At 45.0% G+C, this 25758-nt stretch overlaps 1 protein-coding gene across 2 annotated transcripts in view; it reads right to left on the bottom strand.

Annotated features, from left to right (window-relative positions):
• Positions 1–25758, bottom strand: part of NT5DC3 (5'-nucleotidase domain containing 3) — a 54129-nt gene that overhangs the window by 24607 nt on the left and 3764 nt on the right. The window contains exons 1-4 of one of the 2 annotated variants that reach the window (XM_046013368.1): positions 16710–16799; positions 9559–9743; positions 1152–1226; positions 457–512 (exon numbers count right to left, since the gene is read on the bottom strand). In XM_046013368.1, the coding sequence (XP_045869324.1) occupies positions 457–512; positions 1152–1226; positions 9559–9726 (299 nt within the window). In that variant the 5' untranslated portion in view covers positions 9727–9743; positions 16710–16799. Of the gene's footprint in view, positions 1–456; positions 513–1151; positions 1227–9558; positions 9744–16709; positions 16800–25758 lie in introns of those variants that run through there. The other variant, XM_046013367.1, reaches the window with a different exon arrangement.

The following is a 25758-nucleotide window of genomic DNA, read 5'->3' as shown; positions in this document are numbered from 1 at the left end:
TAAATGGGGGGGGGGGGGGGTCTTTAATATCCGAACTACTCAACTGCCCTGGTGGGAACAAGAACCCGGTGCCTCACCCCAGCCTCCCTCCCCACCCAAAACCTCAGCTCCAGGACCCTCACTCAACTGGCAGATGGGCACCTATAGAGAGTCTATCCTCCCCCAGAACCCCCTCCAGAGCGCCCCCTAATGGTCTAAACACCAGCATTGTCTTGGTCACTATGAACTGCAGTCACTGGTTTATTTACACAAGCTCCCTGGGGCATCCTTGTAAGCCAAACCCTTCGGATCTGGCATAATAGGCCCCAGTAAATGTTCTCGAATGAATGAGTGAATAAATCTCAAATACACACACTACAACCCTCTTCATCACATCACCAGGCAGAGAGTGGGTCTTGAAACCCAAAACCACTTGGTTACTGTGAGTGAATTAAATTTACCTTCTCCTTCGCTTACCTGTAGACGGTTCCCAACTGGATGTAATGGAAAGCATCGATCTTCATCAACACTGCCTTCAAACACATAAACACACATGCGGGTGAATAACGGATGGCAAGCCGCATATTTAATGAGAATTTCAGGGGTCCTCATAAATCCTAGCAACACCAGGTGGATGTAGCAAAGCAGCACACTATACATGTTAGACAGAACTTCTTGCTGATTAAAGCACTGTGGGGGCACCAGGGGGCTGGGTCAGTGAAGCGTCTGCCTTCGGCTCAGGTCGTGATCCCGGGGTCCTGGGATCGAGCCGCACGTCAGGCTTCCTGCTCAGTGGGGAGTCTGCTTCTCCCTCTCCCCCATGCTCACGCGCAGAGACATGTGAGCTCTCTCTCTAATAATTATAATTTAAAAAAAAAAAATGTTAAGGAAATGACTGGTCTGCAAAAACAACAGGACAACGGGCTGCTCCTCAGAACACCAAAAACGGCTTCTAGAAATAAGGAGTATCTTCCAAATAGCTAAACGCATTCATTTTTTTCTAATACAGTCATTTGCAAAAGACTTTATCCAAAAATGTTTTTTAATAATTCAGTTCTGGCCCCAAGGAATAGAATTTAAAATCAATTTCTGTGTTCAGCAAAGAAAAGCGCCGAGAGTACGTTATTCCCAAACTCCATTAAAATGTAGAAAAACACGACAATGAAACCTACCCGCTGCACATCATAATGAAGTCCACGAATGGCAAAATTTGGGTCATACTCATACTTCCTGATTTCCACCGGATACTAAGAAAGAAGAAAGGAACCATTTTTAGCTAACAACGAACTAAGTTCAAGATAGCATCCAGACTGGGTCCCTGTAAAAAAGCTGAGGTGGCGGATGCACTCTGGCAGGAAGACGGGGTGAGGACAGACCGCAGCTTGGCCGTCTGCTTCTGGACCAAATACAGAGCTCTTGGTCACCGAGCCTTCCCTCCACCCCACCCCTGTTCATCTACCCAAGCACAGGGAAGGCCTCACGCCCGGCCCCAGCTTTTCTCGTCTTAATTGCCCCCGCCCACCCCTTCCCTCTGCCCCTGGACCCCTATTTTCCCCAGAAACACATCTGCTTCCACCTCCAAGACTCCACGTCCTCTGACTGTATTTAAGGCAGCCGACGAAGAGGAACCGGAACGTCCCCTCTCCTAGAAGCACAGTCTCCCCAACACATCAACAACCATCCATTCAGCTCACATTTGAGCAGCTCAGTGTATCAGCATGGCCACCACCAGGTTTCATGAAGACCAAGCTGAAAACTTTTCAGAGGGGGCCCCCTCCATACAGCTTTCTTTGCTTTTCTCATCCGGACAGTGGGCTGCGGCTCACCCGCCAAGGGCTGGAAGGACTCCCCATTGTTAGGTTCAGCCTTGAGAGGCACCTGTCTCAGCACGTGGCAGCCCATTGCTTTTCCAACACTCGGACTCAGAAGGTGTCACTTGGCTCCCTGTAGTTCCTGTTATCAAACCGTTCCTCAAACTATGCAAAAACCCCAGCTCTGTTCTTATCTACTAGGCTAGGCACTCAAGTCCTTCTCTCCCTCCCAATCTCAGAATTAGAATACCAGTTCCCCTGCCTGTAGCACCGAGGTACCCAGCATGGTGTCTGCTGCTACTGCACACAGGCTCTCCCGTTCCCATTTTACAGATAGGACACCAGAGGCACGGACAGAGGGTGGCCGGGCCACACAGCTGGGATGCGATGAGGCATGGGATCAGATCTGGGCCTCTTCCCCTGCTCTCCCCTCCTCCCTCTGCCCCTGGAGTACAGACCTGTAAGACAGAAGAGTACTCCTGGGTCTAGAGAGGCTGTGGCACCAGGATCTTCCTTCCAATCACAGCGTAAACCACTTAAGTAAAAATCTAGACAGCTGGCGGTGCCTCAGTCGGTTAAGCATCCAACTTTTGCTTTCAGCTCGAGTCGTGATCTCAGGGTTGTGAGATCGAGCCCCATGTCCAGCTCTGTGCTGAGTGTGGAGCCTGCTTATGATTCTCTCCCTCTGCCCCTCCCCCACTTTGAAAAAAAAAAAAAAAGCCTAGACCGCTACCAAGAGGCCCAGAACCTCTTTGCCCAAGAGTACTAACTTTTCATGGCCAGGGTCACGTTTGGTTGGGAACACTTCACGCGCCCACCAGGCTGAACAGCACGCACAAGTGTTCAAGCTGCACGGAGTGCTGACTCAAATGTCACAGCTGAGCTCATTTATCTAACACCTGCCATGCATGCCAAGAAATCACCAAATGCTATTTCCACTCAGAGGCGTTTCCAAGAATCCTGAACACCGTGTACGGTTCTGCATTTTCACGGACAGACTTCACACTCGCATCCCCAGAACCACGCACAGGGCACCATGGTCACACCTCCCAAAGGGAGGGCATGGACTCACACCCCTCTGGAGTCTCCTCCCAAATCTGGGAGTGCTGAGGAACGGGTAGGACACGGGGGAGATGTTTAAATGCTCCCGACAGGGGTGGTTTTACGGAGTCCTGGGCCACACTGTTCTGCACACTTTCCGCAACGCTATCCCATGTACTCCTCACCGCACGAGCATGACGGGGGTGTGGCACCTCATGGCCTTGGACTGTTGAGTCATCCGAGAAGTAGAGTCAAGGAACCTCCCCAGGCTCACAAAGACTGACCATGTTCAGGCCAGTGCTTGACTGCAGGCCCGTGTCACACCCAAGTCCACCCCAACCTGCAATCCACTCTGACTGAACAAACCCTGAGCCTCCATTCTGGACACTCCTCAATCCCGAGAGGGTGGGACCTGCCACCTCAGAGGGCCCAGTGAGTTTGCTCCGCGGATTCGCGGTGATGAGCGCAGGGCAGCCGCTGCAGCTGAGAGACGGCGTGTGAGTACGAGACAGAGCACAGTCTGAGCGCCGACTGCTAGAAGTCTGGTGGCTCCTTCTTCGAAGGGCCTGTCTGGACGCCCCCCGCAGGGCACAGAGGGCACAGTGAGACACGGCCACGCACCCACCATGGGCCCCAGAGCTGGGTGGTCTTGGGAAACCACTTCTGACAGACACACAGTGTTTTCCCAGGGGACCAGAGACATGGCAGACAACGTGGAGAATGGACAGAGGCAGCTGGAAGGGCCTCATGGACCCTGTCATCACAAAGAACAGGCTCCAGGGGGGCGCCTGGGTGGCTCAGTGGGTTAAACCGCTGCCTTCGGCTCAGGTCATGATCTCGGGATCCTGGGATCGAGTCCCTCATCGGGCTCTCTGCTCAGCAGCAAGCCTGCTTCCCTCTCTCTCTCTCTCTCTGCCTGCCTCTCTGTCTACTTGTGATCTCTCTCTCTGTCAAATAAATAAAATCTTTAAAAAAAAAAAAAAAAAAAAAAAAAAGAACAGGCTCCAGGGATGAGGGACGTGGCATCGAATCCCAGTCCTACTGTGTGCTAGCTGGGTGACCTCGGTAAGGTCACTCGCTGAGTGTCAGTTTTCTCGTCCCCAAAGTAAAGGTGCCAAGAGTCTTACCGTGGGTGGAAGCAGAGAAGGTAAGTCAAAGGATGCATATAGGGGCGCACCCGGCTGGCTCGGCCGGTACATCCTGTACTCCTGATCTTGGGGTTAAATTCAAGCCACACGTTGGGTGTAGCCATTACTAAAAGTAAAATCTTCAAAGAATTTTTAAAATTTTAAAAAATAATATAATGCATGCAGGCAGCGGGGCTGTCTCCAGCACGTAGCAAGGGCGCAATGCCACGGAGCTGCTTTGCTGGACACGAAAATGGGGGCCTGGGCTTCTAGACCCACTCTGCTAGCCTCCGCTACTCCCCCAGAGGACTTCAGGCCAGTCTCTTAAACCCTCCCGGCCCCGTCCTTCCTATGGAAAATGAAATGGTTGGACTGGGGTGATTTCTATGTTCCACTCCTGCCCCTAAATTGTGTTTCCCCGATCAAGTCCTCATGGTGGGCCCCTTTCCAACACAGACACACATACAAACACACACACACAGAGAGAGGCACACATACACACATACACACGCACGGCTTCCATCTCTGGGAATAACCATCAAGGGCGACATCCCGTCGAGGAAGCCAAATCTGCTCCCATCAGCCAGGAGATTACACTCTCTCCAGTGGCCTACAGCTAGATTTTCTGGACTTGTCAGAGTGGAAAAACCAGCCTCAAAAACAGGGCTCACTCAATGTAACATGAAGATTACCAGTGTCTCTAAAAACAGAACAAAGAGTATAAAAAGATAAAGAAAGAACTGCCTGGGGATTTTTATTAAAATTTTTATTTAGGCCCAGTCTGGTTTCCCTCAGCACCTGGATTTGCTCTCATGCCAAGCACGATCTGAGCCAGCTAGTGTGTGGCAACGAAGGGAGAGCGAGGTGCTACAGAAACGTCCCTCACAACTCCAGGCAGAGCTCACAGTGGAACACCATGGAGAACCCGGGAGCTCCCGGTGTGGGGGTCATTCCTTCAGCTCTGCGGCTGGCCCGCATGCCCCCTTTCTGGCGAGTGACAGAGCTCTCGAGACAGCTAGTAACCTCTACATCACAACACTGCCCATGAGTTCCTGAGGTCCAGATGCTTAGAAATGCTTAGAAATCCTTGATTTTCAGAGTTCTAAGGTTGTTATTTTAAGTAGCCTAAATTATGAGTCTTAGTAGAGGCAGGGCAGAAGAGCACAAAAACAAAGTTCTCTAAAATCTCCCCCAAAATGTGAAGCGAGGGCAGAACAACTTGCCTCCGAGTAGTGATTCCACACCAAACACAACATTCTCACTCAACTGTGTCCTTTGTGCCAGGGCCTGGGAGTATGGCAGTAAACAGGACAGACAGTCGCCCCCCTAAGAAATGTACACTCTTCCACAGGGAGGCTGACCATAAACACCCAGCATAAGGCCTCCTGGTGAGAAGGACTACAAAGCAAATGCAATGCAAAGGCTCAGAGATCCGGAGGGGGAAAAAAAAAAAAAAAAAGATGAGAGCCAGGCCTCAGATTGCCTGGGGCCAGGAAGGATGTTCCAAAGCCGAGGAAATGCGGGTGCAGAGGCCCAGGGCAGGAGGGTCCGGCAGCTCAAAGAGCAGCAAGAACACTGGTGTGGCCACAGCCGAGTGAGGGCAGGGTGGGTAGAGAGGGAGAAACGGGGGGGCCTGGGCTCACTGGAAGGCCTTCTCTGTCATTCCAAGCACATTAGGAGGGCTCAAGCGGGTTTTGGGTCCAGGAGCCATATAGCTGGAAGGTGATGGTGGCCTGGATCAGAGTGGCGGCAGTAGGGAAGAGAGGGACAGAGTTAGGACATATTATGAATGAGTGAAAAGAAAGTTCACAGCTGCACAGGGACCTCCTCCCAAAGAGTAGAACATGGAAAGAACATGTTCCTTTCTATTCCTTGGTGGACCCTTGAAAGGGAAATGTAGATACAATCATACCCTACATTGTTCTATTTATAAAAACTTGTTTTTCTTAAAGAAAGAGAGGGAGAGAGGGAGGGAGGGAGGGAGGGAGGAAGGAAGGAAGGAAGGAAGAAAAGGAAGGGGTACCTGGGTGGCTCAGTGGGTTAAAGTCTCTGCCTTCAGCTCAGGTCATGATCTCCGGGTCCTGGGATCGAGTCCTGTATTGGGCTCTCTGCTCAGCAGGGATCCTGCTTCCTCCTCTCTCTCTGCCTGCCTCTCTGCCTACTTGTGATCTCTATCAAATAAATAAATAAAATCTTCTAAAAAAAAAAAAAAAAAGAAAGAAAGAAAAGGAAAGTAAAGGAAAGGAAAAGAAAAGAAAAGAAGAAAAACAATCTAATTAAGAAGGGGCTCGAACTTTTACGTTTGCTTTTTGGGAAGCTGCAAAATTGCCAAGTTACTGTTCCATTACTGTGCATCTCAAAAGCAGATGTCTTCCCATCTCTACAAGTACATTTAGACTTTGGCAGGAAAAATGGCATCAAATTAAATGCCTCTTGGAAGAATTATTTTGTTTCATCAGAGCAAGAGAAAAATCTGCATAAGCATAATTGACTCTATTAATATGCCTGATATAATTAGTGTTATGACTGATCTCTTTTATCAAAGCAACAAACAGACATAATGGGACTGAAATTTCAGTGATCTTAAATCCAGAAGCTTTTCTAATCACAATGATTGCACCTTCTTTTCCCCACCTATGTCATCTCTCTTTTCCCCCAGATTTCATACATTTTTTATCTTCATAAATTTTTTACCTTCATGAATATTTTATTTTCATATGAACAAAAGGGTATAAATGAAAGGCGTTATTAGTCCCACAAGGGACAACAAGGAATAAAGGAGAGAGCATTTATGCCTTGGAAATAGATTTAAGTTCAAATCCTGGTTCTACCTCCTACTCATCTCGTAGTCTTTGAACTACCAGCTCATTTCCATGAGCCTCAGTGTCCTCACCTGTGAAACAGAGACTATGTGTAGGGTTATCACGGAGAAACAATGCTAGTCACAGCTAACATTTAGTGAGTGTTTTCTCCCTGCCAGGCACTTTATGTATATTAACTCATTTAATTATGACAATGACATCGTAAGCAAAGTACGGTCATTGTGCCCATTTCACAGCAGAGGAAACAGAGGCTCAGAGAAATGAGGTCAGTTTCTCAAGATTCCCTGAGCAGTCAGTTGTGAAAAGTCAGGATTTGAACACCAGCAGTCAAGCTCTAGAACCTGTGCGTTCAGCATCTGGCAGGAAATCAACAGACGGGGCTGTTAATAAAATGACCTTCATCTTATAAGTGATCTTAAAGTCACAAAAATGCCACAGATGGCGGAGGACTAGACTGCCGGCACCAGTGCAACACCCCCTCGGTTCCATCTCCTGGTGGGGTGGTGGTGGAGAGATGCTTCGGGCTGGCAGACAGGGCCACAAGGGTGGGACCACCTCGTTCTTACTCTGCCGTCACTCCCGCGGTGAAGGGAGGTGTCTGCCTGTTCCACGGAAGAGAGGAGAGTCTCTCGAACAAACGGAGAGGTGCAGCTGGATGCCCAGTGACTACATGGGTCTGCATGTGGGAAAGTGGCCATAACTAAAGAAAGCTGGCTGCTGGCTTAGCGACAGAAGAGGTTATTTTTGGCAAATGCCATTTCTGCATTTTGAATGAGGAGAAACTGAGTTGCTTATTAAATCCACTGATAACCCAAAGCTGAGGTGATCAGGAAATACATTGCATCAAAGGGTGAGGATCCAAAACTAATGGAAACTTTGGTAGTATTAATAAAGGTAGGGTATGCAGAACCAGGGAGGTGATGATCTCCCTCTATTCCACACCACTCAGGCCCCACCTGCAGTAACATCCTCAGTTCAGGGCCTCACATATGAGAGGGGTAAACCAGAACACACACGCAAAAAGGGTAAATAAGATGATAAAAGACCAGAAAGGAGGCCCAACGAGAATGGTTGAAAAACTAGGAATGATCAGCCTGGGAGAAGAGACGTCTTGGACGGCATAAAGGCTGGACTACATGACATGCAGCCCAGTAGTGTAAAACATTACTCTAGTGGATACAACGTTAGTTCTCTCAGACCCACCAGTCTGCCCGCCCCCAACACAACTCTGCAGACCAACTCCTTCCAGACTCTGCTGAACTACTGCCTTTGTCCTTGTTTCCCAATTCCCTCAAGCAGGGAAAATTGTTCCCAGTAGCCTCTCCACAGCCCTAGCTCTTTCTGCAGGTATGGGGAGAGGCCTCCAGCAGGTGGCCACATAATTCCTCTGCATCCACAGCTGACTCCACTGGGGTCCCTGTGGGGACGACTCTGCTGGGACCTGAGAGCTCATCCTCATGCTCCCTGCTTCTATGACAGGACCTGGCATGCAGCAGGGGGCTTAGGAAAGGCTGAAGCGACGCATGAAGGAAGAAATGACAAGAGAAGAGATGGGTGGTGAAAGCTGCAGGAGGGCAGCATGGTTCCACCTCCAATCAGGAGTGTGCCCCTGCGGTCAACGCACTCTGTCTGAGACAGACAACCGAGCTGTACTTCTCGGGGTGCTATGGGGTTCTCAAAGGGCACTACTCCAGGTGGCCCCTGAGGATGTCTCATCCTGGCTCCTGAAGCGTGAACTCAAACTTCACTACGGGAAAGCATGTCGGGTTCTGCATGTTTCCTTTTTCCCTCCTTACTATAAGCCCTTAACAATACTATGCAGCAGAAGACATTCAAGTCTTCTTGAATGTCAGAAGACATTATGTCCTATACATAAGAACAAGTCAAGTCAGGAATGATTTTGAGGGATTTCTTCTAACCAGAACTCAACGGGCTGCCAAGTTCATCAGCTCTGGGAGAAACTGCGTCACTGCTCAGGGAGAAATGAGAACACGAAGTCCGTAGCCCATCTCCACGAACACCTAACTTGAGAGTCTTTTGTCAAAGAGACATCTAAAGATTTAAAAAAAAAAAAAAAAAAAAACCAACTATCTTCCAGGAGTGCCTGGGTGGCTTAGCCGGTTAAGCGTCTGCCTTCAGATCAGGTCATGATCCCGGGGTCCTGGGATCGAGCCCCAGCAGGGAGTCTGCTTGCCCTCCCCGCACCACCACCCCCCACCACTCCCCTTGCTCATGTTCATTCTCTCTCTCAGATGAATAAATAAAATCTTTTAAAAAAAAACTATCTTCAAGTACAAATTTCCAGTTCTGTGTAATAAACAAGTTCTGGAGATCTATTACACAGCACAGCACCCACAGCAAACAATATTGTATTAACAAACTGCTGAGAGGGTAGACCTTACATTAACTGTTCTTTACCACACACACACACACACACAAATAGCAATAATAATGAAGGGGGCAGGAGGAAACTCTGGGAGGTGACAGTTTATGATCTTGATGGTGGTGATGGTTTCATGCATACGCACATCCCCAAGCTCATCAAGTTATATGCATTAAGTACAGACAGCTTTTTGTGGGTCAACCATACCTCAAAAAAGTAGCTAAACAAAATCTTCCAGATAGAGTCACCTGGAATGGAACAAAATCTACCCATCCATTTAACAACACTTTACTAAGTGACGTCTGAATCCCGGGCACAAGGCCAGGTCCGCTCAACGCTGTTCTTCAAAGTCTAAAGGAAAGAGGAGGAAGCCCGCAGTATCCCTGAGCTCTTACCCGGTGTTCATTGATGAGAAGGTCCCGAGCAGCATTAAATATCAGCGTGTGCAGGTGCTTGGAATAAAACACCAAGGTATAATCATAATCGAAGCCATAGATTTCAATATCCGACAGGCTCATCTCATTGTTCGAGAAAATGGCATCTGGATTCAACAAGTTGTTCATAATTGAAGGAACCAAGTCTGGAAGTAAAAAAAAACAATGTATTTTTATCCTGAGATAAAAGTCAGGGTTAGCAGGATTCCTAGGAGTCCTCAAGGTGCAAGCAGATTAGCTTTACCTTGACCACCTTACGCGAGAGAAGCCAGCCACAAGGGCCGGCATGTGGCCTGAGGCCGTTTGTCTGAAATGTCCAGAACAGACAAATCCAGAGAGGCAGAAGGCAGATCAGTGGTCGCCGGGGGCGGGAGGGTGTGGGGAGAAATGGAGAGACGGTAAATGCATACAGCACCTCCCCCTGGGGTGAGGACAACGTTCTCAAACTGATGATGAGCACGGGCTGAAGGGCGTCGTGAATATACCGAAAGGTCGGGAATGGGAGACCTTAAGTGGGTGACTGGTACAGTATGTAAACAGTATCTCTGTGAAACTGACTAAAAAGGAATCTCTGCTTCAATATCACAAAACGATATCTTTGCTTTAAAAAATCATACTGTGGAGCATAACAAATAACATGGAGGACATGGGGAGACGGAGAGGAGAAGGAAGTTGAGGGAAATTGGAAGGGGAGGGGAACCATGAGAGACTATGGACTCTGAAAAACAACCTGAGGGTTTTGAAGGGGCAGGGGGTGGGAGGTTGGGGGGACCCAGGTGGTGAGTAATAGGGAGGGCACGTACTGCATGGAGCACTGGGTGTCGTGCAAAAACAATAAATACTGTTACACTGGAAAAAAAAAAATAGTGACTGGCATATAATGTAAAATAAATAAACCAAATAAAATATTCCATTAAAAAAAAACATACATGCTAGTTACAGATTTCAGACACTGAGAAACATCTAGATGATTACATTTAGGTATCACACAACATCGCCTCACCCGGGGGGGGGGGGGGACCATTAACGTACTGGCTGCAACACTGTTTACAAATACATTTTACACAGCTGGCCTCTCAGTGTACACATGGCTCCGTGTGCTCTTCCCGTATGACATTCCATCATGACTGTATTCTATATCCCCACAGACAGGTGCAACAGTGAAATTGATCACCGCTACCTCATCCTTCCGTTTCCTCAGTGCACAGCCCAAAGTACCACACCATTTTCAGGAAGGTATAAAAAAAAAAAGTCTGAAGACCCCATCTTTGCAGTTTTGTTTTGTTTTGTTTTTACTTTCATGGAATACAGTGAAGAATTTGTAATTTTTCATCTCTCACCTATAAGGACAAAAAATAAAACTACAGAGGGAGACATCTCCCAGTAATTAGAGGAACCAGAAGAGGAATGCGAAGGACAGCCGCCCCCTGAAGCCTGATGAGGCTGGACGAACTGATCAGAGAGGCAACATCTTGGACCACGGGTCTTCAGCCACCACGTCCTCGATGCAATCAGGATTAAAGCCTGTACAGTACATTTCCAAAGATGGAAAGGAAATACCATACTTGCATTCAGTTAGTCCTCAAGGCAAGAACCTCATCAGGCAACATTTTGTGACAAGAACACTGACCACTCTATTTTACCAGAAGGATATCTGACTGTATTCTTTCATCCTTTGACATTTGTACACCAAAAATTTACTTGGAACAGCTCATAAGTGCAAATGCTGAAAGCAGGTGACTTTTTGGGGAGACACAGTGACTTTTTGGCACACACAAGTCCAACTGTCCATGACTAAGGACAACTTCCAGTCTCCATTACTGGAGCTAACATTTATTACACACCTACAACGTGCTACATGCTCTCCTAGAGCTCTGTATTCTCTCACTTAATCTGTACAGCAGCCTGATGATGCAAATACTGTATTATCCCAGTTTGATATATGAGGACATCTGAGACACACAGAAATTACATAATTTGCTGAAATACACACAACTACTAAATGGCAGATCTGAGACTTAAATCTGGCAAGTCTGGCTCCAGAAGCTGTGCCCCTAACGCTCTTCTCCAAGATTATGGGACTCTACAAGCATTATGGGACTCTCCTGCTCCCCATCCCCTTCCGCTCACTTCTTCCCGGCTAGGAATGGCCTGCATTACCTGCTTCCAGCCTAAGCAGCCACATGAAATACTCAACAGGTCCTGTTTTCGCAGGGTTGACAGCCCCCATCAGGAGCTACATCAGCCACAAAGAGGTCCACAACAAGGCATTCTGCGCATATGAGAAGGCTCCTTGCAGCTTGAAGCCTTAGATCTCTTTGAGAACCTAACCCAAGCTCTAGAATCCTCTCCCCAGAAAAATGCCCTTCCATATTTTGCAGACAATTTCAGGGAGGCTGACTCCCCTGAAGCCTATTCATGGCAACAAGGTAAGTTGTGGTATTAAACTAACTTAAAACTAGCCTTTACATCCCCCCACAGAACACCCAGGCCAAGGAAGGCAAATGTAGGAATAAATGAATGACTTGATAAATGCATGCACATATTTCTCTCCCCTCCCCCAAACAACCTAGATAGGGCAGAGTCTGCTGGAAATCCGAACAGTTAAAACGCACCAACGACCCTCCTACGCTGTTGGTGGGAATGCAAGCTGGTGCAACCACTCTGGAAAACAGCATGGAGGTTCCTCAGAAAGTTGAAAATAGAGCTACCCTATGACCCAGCAATTGCACTACTGGGTACTTACCCTAAAGATACAAACGTAGTGATCCGAAGGGGCATGTGCCCTGGAATGTTTATAGCAGCAATGTCCACAATAGCCAAACTATGGAAAGAACCTAGAGGTCCATCAACAGATGAATGGATAAAGAAGATGTGGTCTATATATACAATGGAATACTATGCAGCCATCAAAAGAAATGAAATCTTGCCATTTGGAACGACGTGGATGGAACTAGAGGGTATTATGCTTAGCAAAATAAGTCAATCGGAGAAAGAACTATCATATGATCTCCCTGATATGAGGAAGTGGAGATGCAATGTGGGGGGCTTGGGGGGTAGGAAAAGAATAAATGAAACAAGATGGGATCAGGAGGGAGACAAACCATAAGAGACTCTTAATCTCACAAAACAAACTGAAGGGGACCAGGGGAAGGGGGGTAAGGAGAGGGTGGTAGGGTTATGGACATTGGGGAGGGTGTGTGCTATGGTGAGTGCTGTGAAGTGTGTGAACCTTGTGATTCAGAGACCTGTACCCCTGGGGCTAATAATACATTATATGTTTATAAAAAAAATTTAAAAATTTTTTAAAAAAAGGATGCACCGACAATTCTGTTTCATTAGTTTCTTTTGTTGACATCAATGAGATGATTACTTTGGCTTTCTTTTTCTTTGGCAAAGAAGACACATAGGAGGACAGTAAACAAGACAGTAGCATTTTAAAAAACTTGAAGGCAGACAGTTCACCAGACTAGTTCTGGAGAAGGGAGAGGCTCGTAGCTCCAAGCCTGTGGCATCAGCCACCACAGGTGTCCTGACCTTACATAATCAATGGGCCCCGGGAGCAGGATGTTATTTTCTGAACATGACCACACAGCATCCCCATCCAGATGAAGTAAGGGAAGCAGGACTGCTTACAGAGTGACCAACAGCTCTGCTTTCACAGATGATCTTCTCATGGAAAGTTTTAACAGTCTGCTGAAATTAGAAGTTTATGTAGAATAGTGTTGGCAATAGTCTCGCTCCCTTCCCACACCCTGAGAAGCGTAAGTAAAATCCTCAAGGAACACTGCTCCAAGGGAAGATCGCTAACAGCACATCCCCAGTGCTGCCCGGGAATTTCCCACAGGGGTGAGAGCCCAAGGCGTATTAATCACGTGAACGTCACCACCGAAAAGTTGGGATTTTAATGTCATCACTCAAAATAAACATGAGGACTAAGGGACGCTTAAAAGGGATTTCAATGCTCCATAAAACCACTTCAAAAAGGTGCTAAGAACAAACACGAATAATTACAAGGCAAAGGAAAGAATGCCAAACACTCACAAAGAGACAAACAGTCTGTCTAAACTGTAGACTCGAAAGTATAAATCGAAGAAGGGCCCTTGACTAATCAGTGAGGTGCTTCTCCCCCAACAGAAACAAGAGTGCGAACCACTTTAGAAAGTGAATTCTTGTTGTACCTAATGGATGACGACAGCAAGACTACGCAGTTAGTACAGAGAAATGGAGAGACAGCTCTGTGACTCCGGCCAAAGCTCAGACGAGAGCCTGGTCCCAGGGCAGCCACCCTGAGCTAGAACATGGATGGCAACTCTCAGAGCCACCGGAGGCCCCAGCATACTTGGCATGAATGAGAAAGAATCTGGTTATAGCAGTTTCTAGTGAGCCACAGAGACTTCAGTGCTGCTGGTCACTGCAGCATAACGTAGCCTAAGCTGACTAACACACCTACTATTCCTCCAGTACACTGCCCGACTCTGGGAAACCACTGCTCCCCAACATCCAGACCGTACAGCCTCAGTAAGGTTCTATTCCTGCCCCCAGGAGGAGAGCACATGACCCAGGCCTGGGTCCAGACCCAACAAGAGCACCTGAATTCCCGGGCCAACATTAATTCATTCGGAGAAGACTTAGGACCCCTTCTGGCCAATCATCATTGTGATTTCCCTTCGGCCAAAGGGAACCAATGAGTCCAGTCAGGAAAATGTCTGGATTTGTAAGGAAATTTCACGGAAGAAGCATTCTTTGCTTCTAAACTTGTTATCTAGGGGCGCCTGGGTGGCTCAGTGTGTTAAGCCTCTGTCTTCGGCTCAGGTCATGGTCCCAGGGTCCTGGGATCGAGCCCCGCGTCGGGCTCTCTGCTCAGCGGGGAGCCTGCTTCCCCCTCTCTCTCTGCCTGCTGCTCTGCCCACTTGTGATCTCTCTCCCTCTGTCAAATAAAATAAAAATCTAAAAAAATAAAAATAAAAATAAAAAAAATAAAAATCAATAAATAAAATAAAATAAAAATCTTTAAAAAAATAAATATATATATATACATAAGTGGCACAAAAACAGACACACAGACCAGTGGAACAGAGTAGAGAGCCCAGATATGGACCCACAACTCTATGGTCAAATAATCTTTGACAAAGCAGGAAAAAATATCCAGTGGAAAAAAGAGAGTCTCTTCAATAAATAGTGCTGGGAAAATCGGACAGCTATGTATAGAAGAATGAAACTTGACCAATCTCATACACCATACACAAAGATAAACTCAAAAGGGATAAAGAACTCAACATGAGGCAGGAATCTATCAAAATCCTAGAAGAGAACATAGGCAGTAACCTCTTTGACATCAGCCACAGCAACTTCTTTCAAGACATGTCTCCAAAGGCAAAGGAAACAAAAGAGAAAATGAACTTTTGGGACTTCATCAAGATCAAAAGCTTCTGCACAGCAAAGGAAACAGACAAGAAAACAAAGACGCAACCCATGGAATGGGAGAAGATATTTGCAAATGACACTACAAAAGGCTGATTTCCAAGATCTATAAAGAACTCCTCAAACTCAACACTCAAAAAACCAGATAATCATGTCAAAAAATGGGCAGAAAAACTTTTGTAGCAACATGGACGGGACTGGAAGAGATTATGCTAAGTGAAATAAGTCAAGCAGAGAGAGTCAAGTATCATATGGTCTCACTTATTTGTGGAGCATAACAAAGAACACGGTGGACATGGGGAGAGGGAGTTGAGGGAAACTGGAAGGGGAGATGAACCATGAGAGACTATGGACTCTGAAAAACAACCAGAGGGTTTTGAAGGGGGGGGGGGGGTTGAGGAACCAGGTGGTGGGTAATAGGGAGGGCACGTACTGCATGGAGCACTGGGTGTGGTGCAAAAACAATGAACACTGTTACGCTGAAAATAAACAAAAAAAAAAAAAAAAAATGGGCAGAAGACATGAACAGACACTTCTCCAAAGAAGACACACAAATGGCTAACAGATACATGAAAAAAATATTCATCATCATTAGCCATCAGGGAGATTCAAATCAAAACCACATTGAGATACCACCTTCACCAGTTAGAATGGCCAAAATTAATAAGACAGTAAACAAGTGTTGGAGAGGATGTGGAGAAAGGGAACCCTCTTACACTGCTGGTGGGAATGCCCAAAGACGCTGATGTAGTAAAAAGAAGAGCCATCTGTATGTACCCCAATGCTCATAGCAGCAATGGCCACAGTCGCCAAATTGTGGAAAGAACCAAGATGCTCTTCAATGGACGAATGGATAAAGAAGATATGGTCCATATACCAATGGAGTATTACACCTCCATCAGAAAGGATGAATACCCAACTTTTGTATCAACATGGACCGGACTGGCGGAGATTATGCTGAGTGAAATAGCCAAGCAGAGAGAGTCAATTATCATATGGTTTCACTTACTTGTTGAGCATAAGAAATAACACGGAGGACATGGGGAGATGGAGAGGAGAAGGGAGTTGGGGGAAATCTGAGGGGGAGACAAGGCACAAGAGAATGTGGACTCTGAGAAACAAACTAAGGGTTTTGGAGGGGAGAGGAGTGAGGGGATAGGTGAGTTTAGTGGTGGGTATTAAGAAGGGTACGTATTGCATGGAGCACTGGGTGTGGTACATAAACAATGAATCTTGGAACACTGAAAAAATAAAATTTAAAAAAAAAAACATATATATATATATACATATATAGGGGCACCTGAGTGGTTCAGTCAGTTAAGCATACAACTTTGGTTTTGGCTCAGGTCATGATCTCAGGGTCACGAGACTGAGCCCCACACTGGGCTCCGAGCTCAGCAGGCAGTCTACTTGAGATTCTCTCTCCCTCTCCTTTTGCCCCTCCCCCCATTCATGCGTGCACTCTTTTCTTTCTAAAATGAATAATTCTTTTTTTTAAAGTAGGTGTATGGATTGATTAAAAATACATGAAAAAAAGAAGAGGAATTTTCTGTGTCTAAGTTGAAGCCATACTTACATGTCCTCCACCATCTCCACAGCAAGTGAGCTTAAAGTTCTATGATCATATTATAAAGACTAAACTTCTCAGTTGCAATTGCCAAGGACAATGATAAGAAAAAGACAATTACCTTAGAGGATTTTATCTTAGCAAACTTCACTTGTGTCAAGTTGCAACTTCCTTGTGTCAGCAAGGCTTGGGCAAAGACAGCCAGTTCTCTTGACACCTGTCTGAAAAATGTGAATCTGTCCTAACGCAATCGACGTGTCAGGAACAATGTGACCATAAGGCAAATTTCACATTAACATTTAGAATGTTATGGTTCATGCCAACAAATATGATTTGACATGGTTGTGACCACTCGACAGCCTCTCTACTAATTAGTTACAGTAAGGGAAGTAAGCGTAGAGCGAACAACGTGACTGAGATAGATGATTCAAAGCAGCACTACTATTAGACCTTAGAGATCTGAATCCAACTATTGTTAGCCAGAAAATATCATCTCCAGGACCTCCAGTTTCTCCAAAAGCCATTCGACTATAAAGCCCTTTACTTCTCCAGTAGTCCAATAGATGCAAAGACAAAGTACCAAGTGATCTAGATATCTTTTTCACTACAGAGTGAACATTATAGGGTTACCTGCCCAGCACAACCCAACCCTTAGATAAGAAATGACCCTTCCTCACCTCGAAACACACAAATCCTGCGTTCTTCTGGGACCCTGCAGTAACCCCTCCAGCCACACCTGGAGGTCCAGGTTAGAACACCAGATTCACCCTGCGTCACGCTGTTCCACTCCTACGGGAGAAACCTTCCTTCAAGCCAGTCTAACCCAGAGTCCTTCTTTTATTTCTTTGTCTTTACCAGATAGCTTTATTGAGGTGCAATGACATATAAGAAATCACACATAAAGGACACCGTTTGATGAGGTCTGACATACGTATTCACCTACGAAGCCATCATCCCAATAAAGATAATAAGTGTATCTAATATCCCCAAACATTTCCTCACGTTCCTCTGAATTCCACCCACCCACCCTCCCCCCTCGACCACTGACCACCCCCCGGCAACTGCTGTTCTGCTTTTGACCAGATTTGTTTGCCTTTTCTATAAATGAGATCACATGGCACACTGGATTTTGGTAAACTGGTTTTCCCAAGGAATTTTTTCAGTAAGCACTTCCTGTGCACCTACTATGTGCCAGACACCGCACAGAGAACCACGCAGGGACTGTGAGTAAGTAAATAACTCTGTGCTGAACGACAACAGGCAGCGAGGAGGCCAAGAAATGGCAAGATGACAAGTAGAGAAGAAACTTGGCACAGCTACCCTCTCCAGAGGAGGTGGCATCCCAGAAGTCATTTTTACCTACAAATCTAAAAAGCAGTTGTCATTCTTCCTTTACTTCAGACACTTTGCATCAACTCCAGGAACAGCAATCCATGACAAATACTATTACTCATCTGAATAATTAACAATGCGTGACATTTACAGTACTCCTACCAAAAGTTAAAACCACGTATTATTCTGTAAATAATATCTGTAATTTTGACTGCTCTGTAGAAATCCATCCTGCTTCCTAAGGTTCCAAAAATAAAACCACATGTGATTACATCTGAAATCCAATTACACCTCATCTGAAGTCATTTAATAAGAAACAAACTTAGGGGCACCTGGCTGGCTCAGTGGGAGAGCACATGACTCTCTAGCTCAGGGTCATGAGTTCAAGTCCCTCACCGAGGGTGGAGCCTACTTCAACAAAACAAAAACAAAACTTAACTGCTCAAAAGAAAAGTCCGTGTGTTTCATGGGAGAAACTTCTTAGAAAATTTGGCCATATCAAAAGGTCAAACACTAGGCAAGCTATCAAGAATTTTCATTAAAGTATGAAGGACATAAAAAAGGAGTAATTATCAATGCCTTCCACATACCGTCCAGTGGGTACTTCTTGTTGTCTTGACGGCCGGTCACGAGATCATCCTAAGGAAAACACTGCTACCCCATTTGCAGGGGAGAAAAAGGCTGGAAAGTTAAGTAAGTTCAGCTGGCACAGTTATCAAACAATCAAATGTGGGTCGAATGCCTGGCAGAGGCCATAGCACACAGCAGGTGCTCCATCAATGTCTGTCCCCTCTCCTTTCCTCATCCATCCAACTAATATTTTCTCTAGACTGGCAAAATCCCAGAAACCACGTCCTCAGACTCTTTTCATGGGATCTCTGAGGGTCAAACTCTTTTTATAATACTGCTTAAAGGTGACAGGCAGAATACCGTGGGTTAGGACATCCACATCCTAATTTCTAGAATGTGTGAGTATGTTACCTTTACATGGCAGAGGGGAATTAAGGTTGCAGATGTTAAATAGCTGACTTTAAGACAGAGATTAAGCTAGTTTACCTGGGGGGCCCTACGTACAAAGGTTAAGTGTAGAAAAGGAAGGCAGAAGATTCAGCATCAGAGTGATGTGATGTGGAAAAGGCTCCAACTGCATTTCTAAATTGCTGGCTTTGAAAATGAAAGGGGCTATGAACCAAAGAATGCAGGAAGCTTTTAGAAACTGGAAAAGGCAAGAAAACATTCTCCACTAGAGCTTCCAGAAAGAAACAGAGTCCTGCCAACACCTTGATGTTACCGCGGGGAGAACCATTTCAGACTTGTGACCTCCAAAACTGTAAGTGATCTGTGTAGTTTTTAAGTCACTACATTTGCAGCAATGTATCAAAGAAGTATTTAAGAATTTAATAGAGAGATTATTTGCCTCTTTCACTCTTATTCCCTCACCAATTGACAGTGAGAGGCTATATGAGGTCTCATGTCTCAGTGGTCTGAACACAGAATCAGATCTGAGACTCCAGACATCTCTGTTAATTGAGACATTGCAGAAATTTACAAAAACGTGAAACCAAGACATTCTTCTCAAGTTCTTTGATTTCAGAAAATAGTCACCTTTCAAAAAGTGTGTCATTTACACTAGCAGCTAACAGATTTATTATTATTTTAAATGAAGTGGGGAATACCTATGTTTTAAGTCTCTCATTTTAAAATTTCTAATACAGTCACTATCGGTATAATCTATATAAACCGGAAAATTCTGGGATCTTCAAGAATTTTAAGGGTATTAAGGAGTCCTGTGAGCAAAACGCTGGAAAACTGCTACTCAGGCTACGCCTGCCTTGCCCATTGCTACAGTTACAGTAACCAGCACACAGAAGATACTCAAAAACTACTGTTAAAGAAAACAGACACTCCGACAACACTCGGACACTGACAGTAATCATGTTTCTCAAGTAGGTGTTCCTACCCAAAAGGGAACAAAAGCAACATTCCTGATGAGCCCAATGTAATCACCAGAGTTACATCTTAGAGACTTAACGTCTCTAATGAAATTAAAATTTTAATCAGGCTTATGTATCTTACAAATACACTTAATATAGAACAGTTCTGAGGTACCTGGGTGGCTCAGTGGGTTAAGTCTCTGCTTTTGGTGCGGGTCATGATCTCAGGGTCCTACTATTCCGCCCCACATCAGGCTCTCTGCTCAACAGGGAGTCTGCGCTCCCTCTCTCTCTCTCTGCCTGCCTCTCTGCCTCTTTGTGATCTCTCTCTCTGTCAAATAAAAAAATAAAATCTTTAAGTATATACATATATGTATATATAAAACAGTTCCTCAAAACCCTAGTAAACTGAAAAAGATGGGTTTCCCAAAGGTAAGGACCAACCCACAGAAGTACAAAAATCTCCTACTCAGCTGATTAGTCAGCTAGCCTCTCTTTCTCACTTGACTAAAACATGCAGTATCTAACTTAAAAAATAAAAGAAAAAGAAAATACTACCTTTTTTCTCCTAAGCACTTGCTAATAATGTATGACAGGCCCACAAAGAAGTTCTGGAGGAAAGTAGCGGCTGGCTCAGTCCATTAAGCGTCTGCCTTCAGCCCAGATCCTGATCTCAGGGTCCTGGGATGGAGCCCCGAATCGGGATCCCTGCACAGCAGGGAGTCTGCTTCTCCTCTCCCTCTGCCCACCCCCCTTGTGCTCTCTCTCTCTCTCTCACTCCCTCTCTCTGTCAAAAAATAAATAAAATCTTTAAAAACAAAATTGGAGGAGAGGCTTTTTTCCCCTCTTTTATCCTCATCTAAAATGCATCATGTCAGTATAGGAAATGACAAAGTCAGGACCTGATGGAAAGGAAATTTCACATGAAAATGAACCCAGCCTTGGATTCTAGGTGTTCCCACAGAAGTACCAGGCCCAGCAGGGCAGGGCTGGCAGTGCCCCTCGCTCTGAGCCAGTCGGACTACAAGCAACTTCCTGTCCTCAGTACCGAAGGGTTCACTTTCCAAGAGCTATCAACAATCCAACTGAATGCAAAGGTGAGCTTCCAAAGTAATGAAGTCAAAGGGGAGGGGCAGTGATGATGCATGATCGCCATTTAAACAGCCAGCATATGGGAGAGGAATTAGAATTACTCTCTGTGACTCAAGCCATCTAAAATAAAATTGGCAGCCTTGTGCTCATATGGCAAATTCAAGCAGATGCCAGATGGCCACCAATAAGAGCCATGGAAAAAGGGATTCCATTTTCCCAGCAAAGGACTGGAGTCTATGACTTCTAAGGGGGCCTCTGGTTCTCTCCCTATTTTAGGAATTTCTTTCCTACCTGAAATGTGAAAATTATTATGTGGCATGTTTCTCCCTGAAATCTTTTTTTGCTACTTTTTCTTATGGTCATAGGATCATCAATATCATATACCTAGACAAAAGAAGATGTTTAAAGAATACATCTTGAGATGTTTAAGACACACAGAAAGGTATAAAGATAAATACAAAAAAAAAAAAAAAAACAACCTATAATTCCCACCATCCAGTTTAGGAAATAAACCTCTTAAATCTTCACCTGCATTCTCCTCCCACCAAAGAGGTGACCACTACCCTGACTCTGGTGTCATTCATTCTCCTACATTTTAGACTTTTAGCACATACATGTGTATCCCTGTATGTGATCTATAGTATCTTTCATGTGTTTTCAAACCTTTAAAAAGTGGCACACAACTGCAACTGTAACTTGTTTGTTGTCTTTTTTTTTATATGGACATTCTCTGGATTGTTTCTGTGAGAGTCAGCTCTTGTTCAGGAGACAACATACGCTGCCTGCAAAGATTCTGAGCTTTGTCCACGGACCATACATTCTGTCGCAATTACTCAACTCTGGCGTCATAGCACAGAAGGAGCCCCCCCCCCCCCAAATACAGAAATGAATGGGTGTGGCTATGTTCCAGTGAAATTTAATATACAAAAATAGCAAGCAAGATCTGGCCCATGAACTATAGTTTGCAGCTCTCCCTACAGTAAACATTATTTTCTTTCAGTGTCATTTCAGTATTTGTTTGATATTAACACCTGCTGGGTTTCTTTAGTTGGCATTTGCCCGAAATCTCCTTTCTCATTAATTCCAACCTTTTACGTCTTTGTTTTGGGGTGAATCTCTTCCAACAGCGTGCGGGTAGATTTTGTCTTATATCTGAACTGACAATCCATCTTTTGATGGGAGTCTGTCGTGATAACTGATGTATCTGGAAAGACTTCCACCACCACATTTTACACCTCCTGCTTTTTCCGTTTCTTTTACCTCGCTCTTCTGCTCCCTTTTGAACTGATTTCTAAAATGCCAATATTTATTGGATTTCCTCACATGTCTATCAATATCTTTGCTCTCCATTTGGGCCCAGGTTGAAGGTCGAGCCACACAGGGGGAGATTATATTTGCTTCTGTCAAGAATCCCAGCCATGATCACCTTGGGACCACTTTTAGTTAACTTCTCACTTTGAGATAACCAGACCAGGCAAGCAGACTAAATTCAAACCCAAACCCATGTGAGAACTAGCCTGTGATTACAGGGTCACAGGGAGACTTCCACAGCCTCTCACCCACAGGGGAATATGTAGAGCAGAGACCAAGACAGACAAGTTTCCCTATTGTCTTCCTGCATGGAAGGCAGCTCTTTGTGGGTCTGGAGTTATAAGAGATTCAGAGAGAAGACACACAGACAAAGACGGACAGACAGAGAAACAGAGAAAGACAGACAGACAGAGACAGAGTGTGTGTGTGTGTCTGTGTCCCCTTCAGCAGGCACAGCTAATAAAACCCAACAAATGCTCCCGCAACACCTTCAGGGCTGCTCACCACCCTTCGGTTTTAGTCCCTGCCATTTCACTTCAGTTTTTCGAAGGTCAGTTATACATTCAAGGAATATTCTTTGTCATTTTTCCAGCATGTGTACATTCTACACAAAAGAGATTTTTAAACTGTCCATCCAGTCTACCTGATTGCTGGAAACCAAAATCCAAAAGAACAACTCTAAAATACAGAAGATATGTGTGCTTCCACATTTCTTCAAGGGCTCAACGAAAGACTGGTTTCTAAGCCCAGGAAAAATAAAGCTTGCTGGGCCCATGCTCCTGATGAATCAGAATCCCCAGAGCCAGGGCCTCAGAGTCTCCATGTTTAAACAAGCCCCCCAGATGATTCTGGTGTGCCTCACAGTTGCAGAACTACACAAGTTTTCAAGATTCTACTTTCCTTCAAAAGCTGGCAACATAAGCATCATTTAATCTTTTTACATTTTATCTTCTTTCGCTTCCTCTTCATGCTACCCGGGATGCCCTGGTGAACAAGGACAATGAATTCTAGATGGCAACTCCCCACGCTTTCCTGATGGATCACCCCGCCACCTCCACAACAGCTACAGAAAATCTCAACATTCAAAGGTAAAAGTCAGGTCAAAAACATGTCATTGCTCCAGTCAGGCTTCTTGATCTTATATGCAAATTTTAATCCAGAAAATAGTCCCTGCTGAGTTCTCCCATCAGCCTCCCACCCATGGCGGTCCTTCACACTCTCTCCTAAGGTAACAGAGGGTTCAATGGCCGCTGGGCTCACCAGATGAAGCTGAGATGTTACAGAAACCGCCTGAAACCATGCACAAAAGAGTCCATGTGTGCTTACATTGTGTGTAATCGTCAAATCTGCATATTTTTCTAAACACAGAATACACAGCTTTCCCCAGATTGTCAAAGAGACCCTGACTCTATTATTCTATATCCCTGTTACAAAGAAGCAGCATAAGGTTGTACAATTAAGCATCTTTGGGTGTTATTAATATACATATAATCTTGTTATACCTATTATTTGGACCTCCCAAGTATAATCCTTAGGACATTTATTTTGAACTATTATCTCCAAAAAGGGGTTCCACAGTCAAATTTATTTGGGGAGTGCTACACCTATATCCTCCTTTTCGGATATTCATGCATTTTAAAAGAATCTGATAAGCCTACCTGTAAAAAAACAAAAAACAAAAAAAAGGCAAAAAAAAACCACTTTTTTTAACATAGATTTTCAACCTTTCCTTAACACATTTCTCAGAAGATGGTGGAACACAGTCTAAGAAACATGGTCTCATCTTAAAATTACCTCATTAAGGTGTTTCCTTAACCCACTGCAGTTCCTTGAGGGAAGGGTTTGCATTTTATGTTTATTCTCTATCAACTTAGCTTATATCACTGTCCTACATATAGTCCTCACTAAATACAGTTCTGAATAAGAATCCAACACTCTCAACCAAGAGCTCTGAATAAATCCTTCAACACCCTGTAAAAGCTTCTAACACTTCACACTAATCTCCATACTTTTTTCCACAAGTTAATACCCTTCACAGCCCCAGCTAAGCTGCCCAACGTTCTAAACAGACCAGGCTCTGAGATGATGTCTAAAGTGGGGGGGGGGGGGGCGGGCGCGGGGGAAGGGGAGGCACTAGACATCCGAATGCACGACTGGAGCACCACCCCCGCCCCCAGCCCAGGCGCACCTGACAGAGCAGGCTACCTGGTGAGCGCACACCGCAGGTCAAGGATTCAGTTCAAAGAAAAAGGGCATAAGGTGCAGCATAACGAGCAATGACAGACCAACACAACAATCTCCATCCCTTTAAATTGTCATCACACATGATTGCTTAGAATTCCCCATTTTAGGACAAGGTTTCCTAAACTTGGCATTACTGACATTTGGGGCTGGATTACTCTTTGTTGCGAATGTCCATTACAGACTGTTCTGTGCATTACAGACTATCTAGCAGCATCTGGACCTCCACACATTAGAAGTCAGCAGCACCCCCCTGGGCTGTGATTCCCAGCAGTGGCAATCAAACAGGTCTCCAGACATTGCCAAATGCGCCCCCCCATCCCTGACTCCAGCTGAGAACCATGGTTCTCCAGGAAATTTCTGCTAGAGGTTATAAACCAATATTTCTTTTCCTAAATATATGAAGACCCTTTTCTTTGAGCTATGTCAGACACAGGATGCATAAATATTATACTTCCAAAATTCTCAAGTTAAAAAAAAAAAAAGGAAGACATTCTAAATGAGGGACATTCTACAAAATATGTGACCGTGTCTCCTCAAAACTGTCAAGGTAATCAAACACAGGGACACTTGGAGAAACCATCACAGCCAAGAGGAGCCCAAGGAAGCATGAGGACTGAATGTAGTGTGCTATTCTGGGAGCGATCCTGGAGCAGAAAGGACATTAGGTTAAAAACTTGGGAAATCTGAATTAAATAGGGATTTTAGCTAACACTGATACATACAAACAATGTACTGATATTGGTTCACTAATTCTGATAAATGTACCTTAGTCATACAAGAGGTTAATTATAGGAGAAACTGGGATGTGATTTAGAGAAATCAAAATCTAAAATTAATCTAAAAAATAAAGTTTATTTTTTTAAAAAAAAAAACCTTTAAAAAATGGAGCTGGGGCACGTGGGTGTCTCCGTGCATTAAGCATCCATCTTTTATTTCAGCTCAGGTCATGATCTCAGGGTCATGAGATTAAGCCTCATGTCAGGAAGGAGCCTGCGTGGGATTCCCTCGCTCCCTCTGGCCCTCCACCCCCACCCCCACACACACTCATGCACGTGCTCTCTCACTCTTAAAAAAATAAGAAATAAAAATGTAAAAAAACAAATTAAAATAAAATTAAAATGGAGGGGGGGTTGCAGGAGAGAAAGGGTAAAACAAGGACTAAAACTCATCTCTTCCCTGAACAGGCTTCATTCTGGGAGACCCTTCAAAGAGAAGACACCTGAGCAGATTGTTTGGATTAGGCAAGAGAGCCAATGA

This window comes from Meles meles, chromosome 7 (genome assembly GCF_922984935.1).
Source record: "Meles meles chromosome 7, mMelMel3.1 paternal haplotype, whole genome shotgun sequence".
Taxonomy (NCBI): domain Eukaryota; kingdom Metazoa; phylum Chordata; class Mammalia; order Carnivora; family Mustelidae; genus Meles; species Meles meles.
This window is presented reverse-complemented; position numbering and strand designations above follow the sequence as displayed.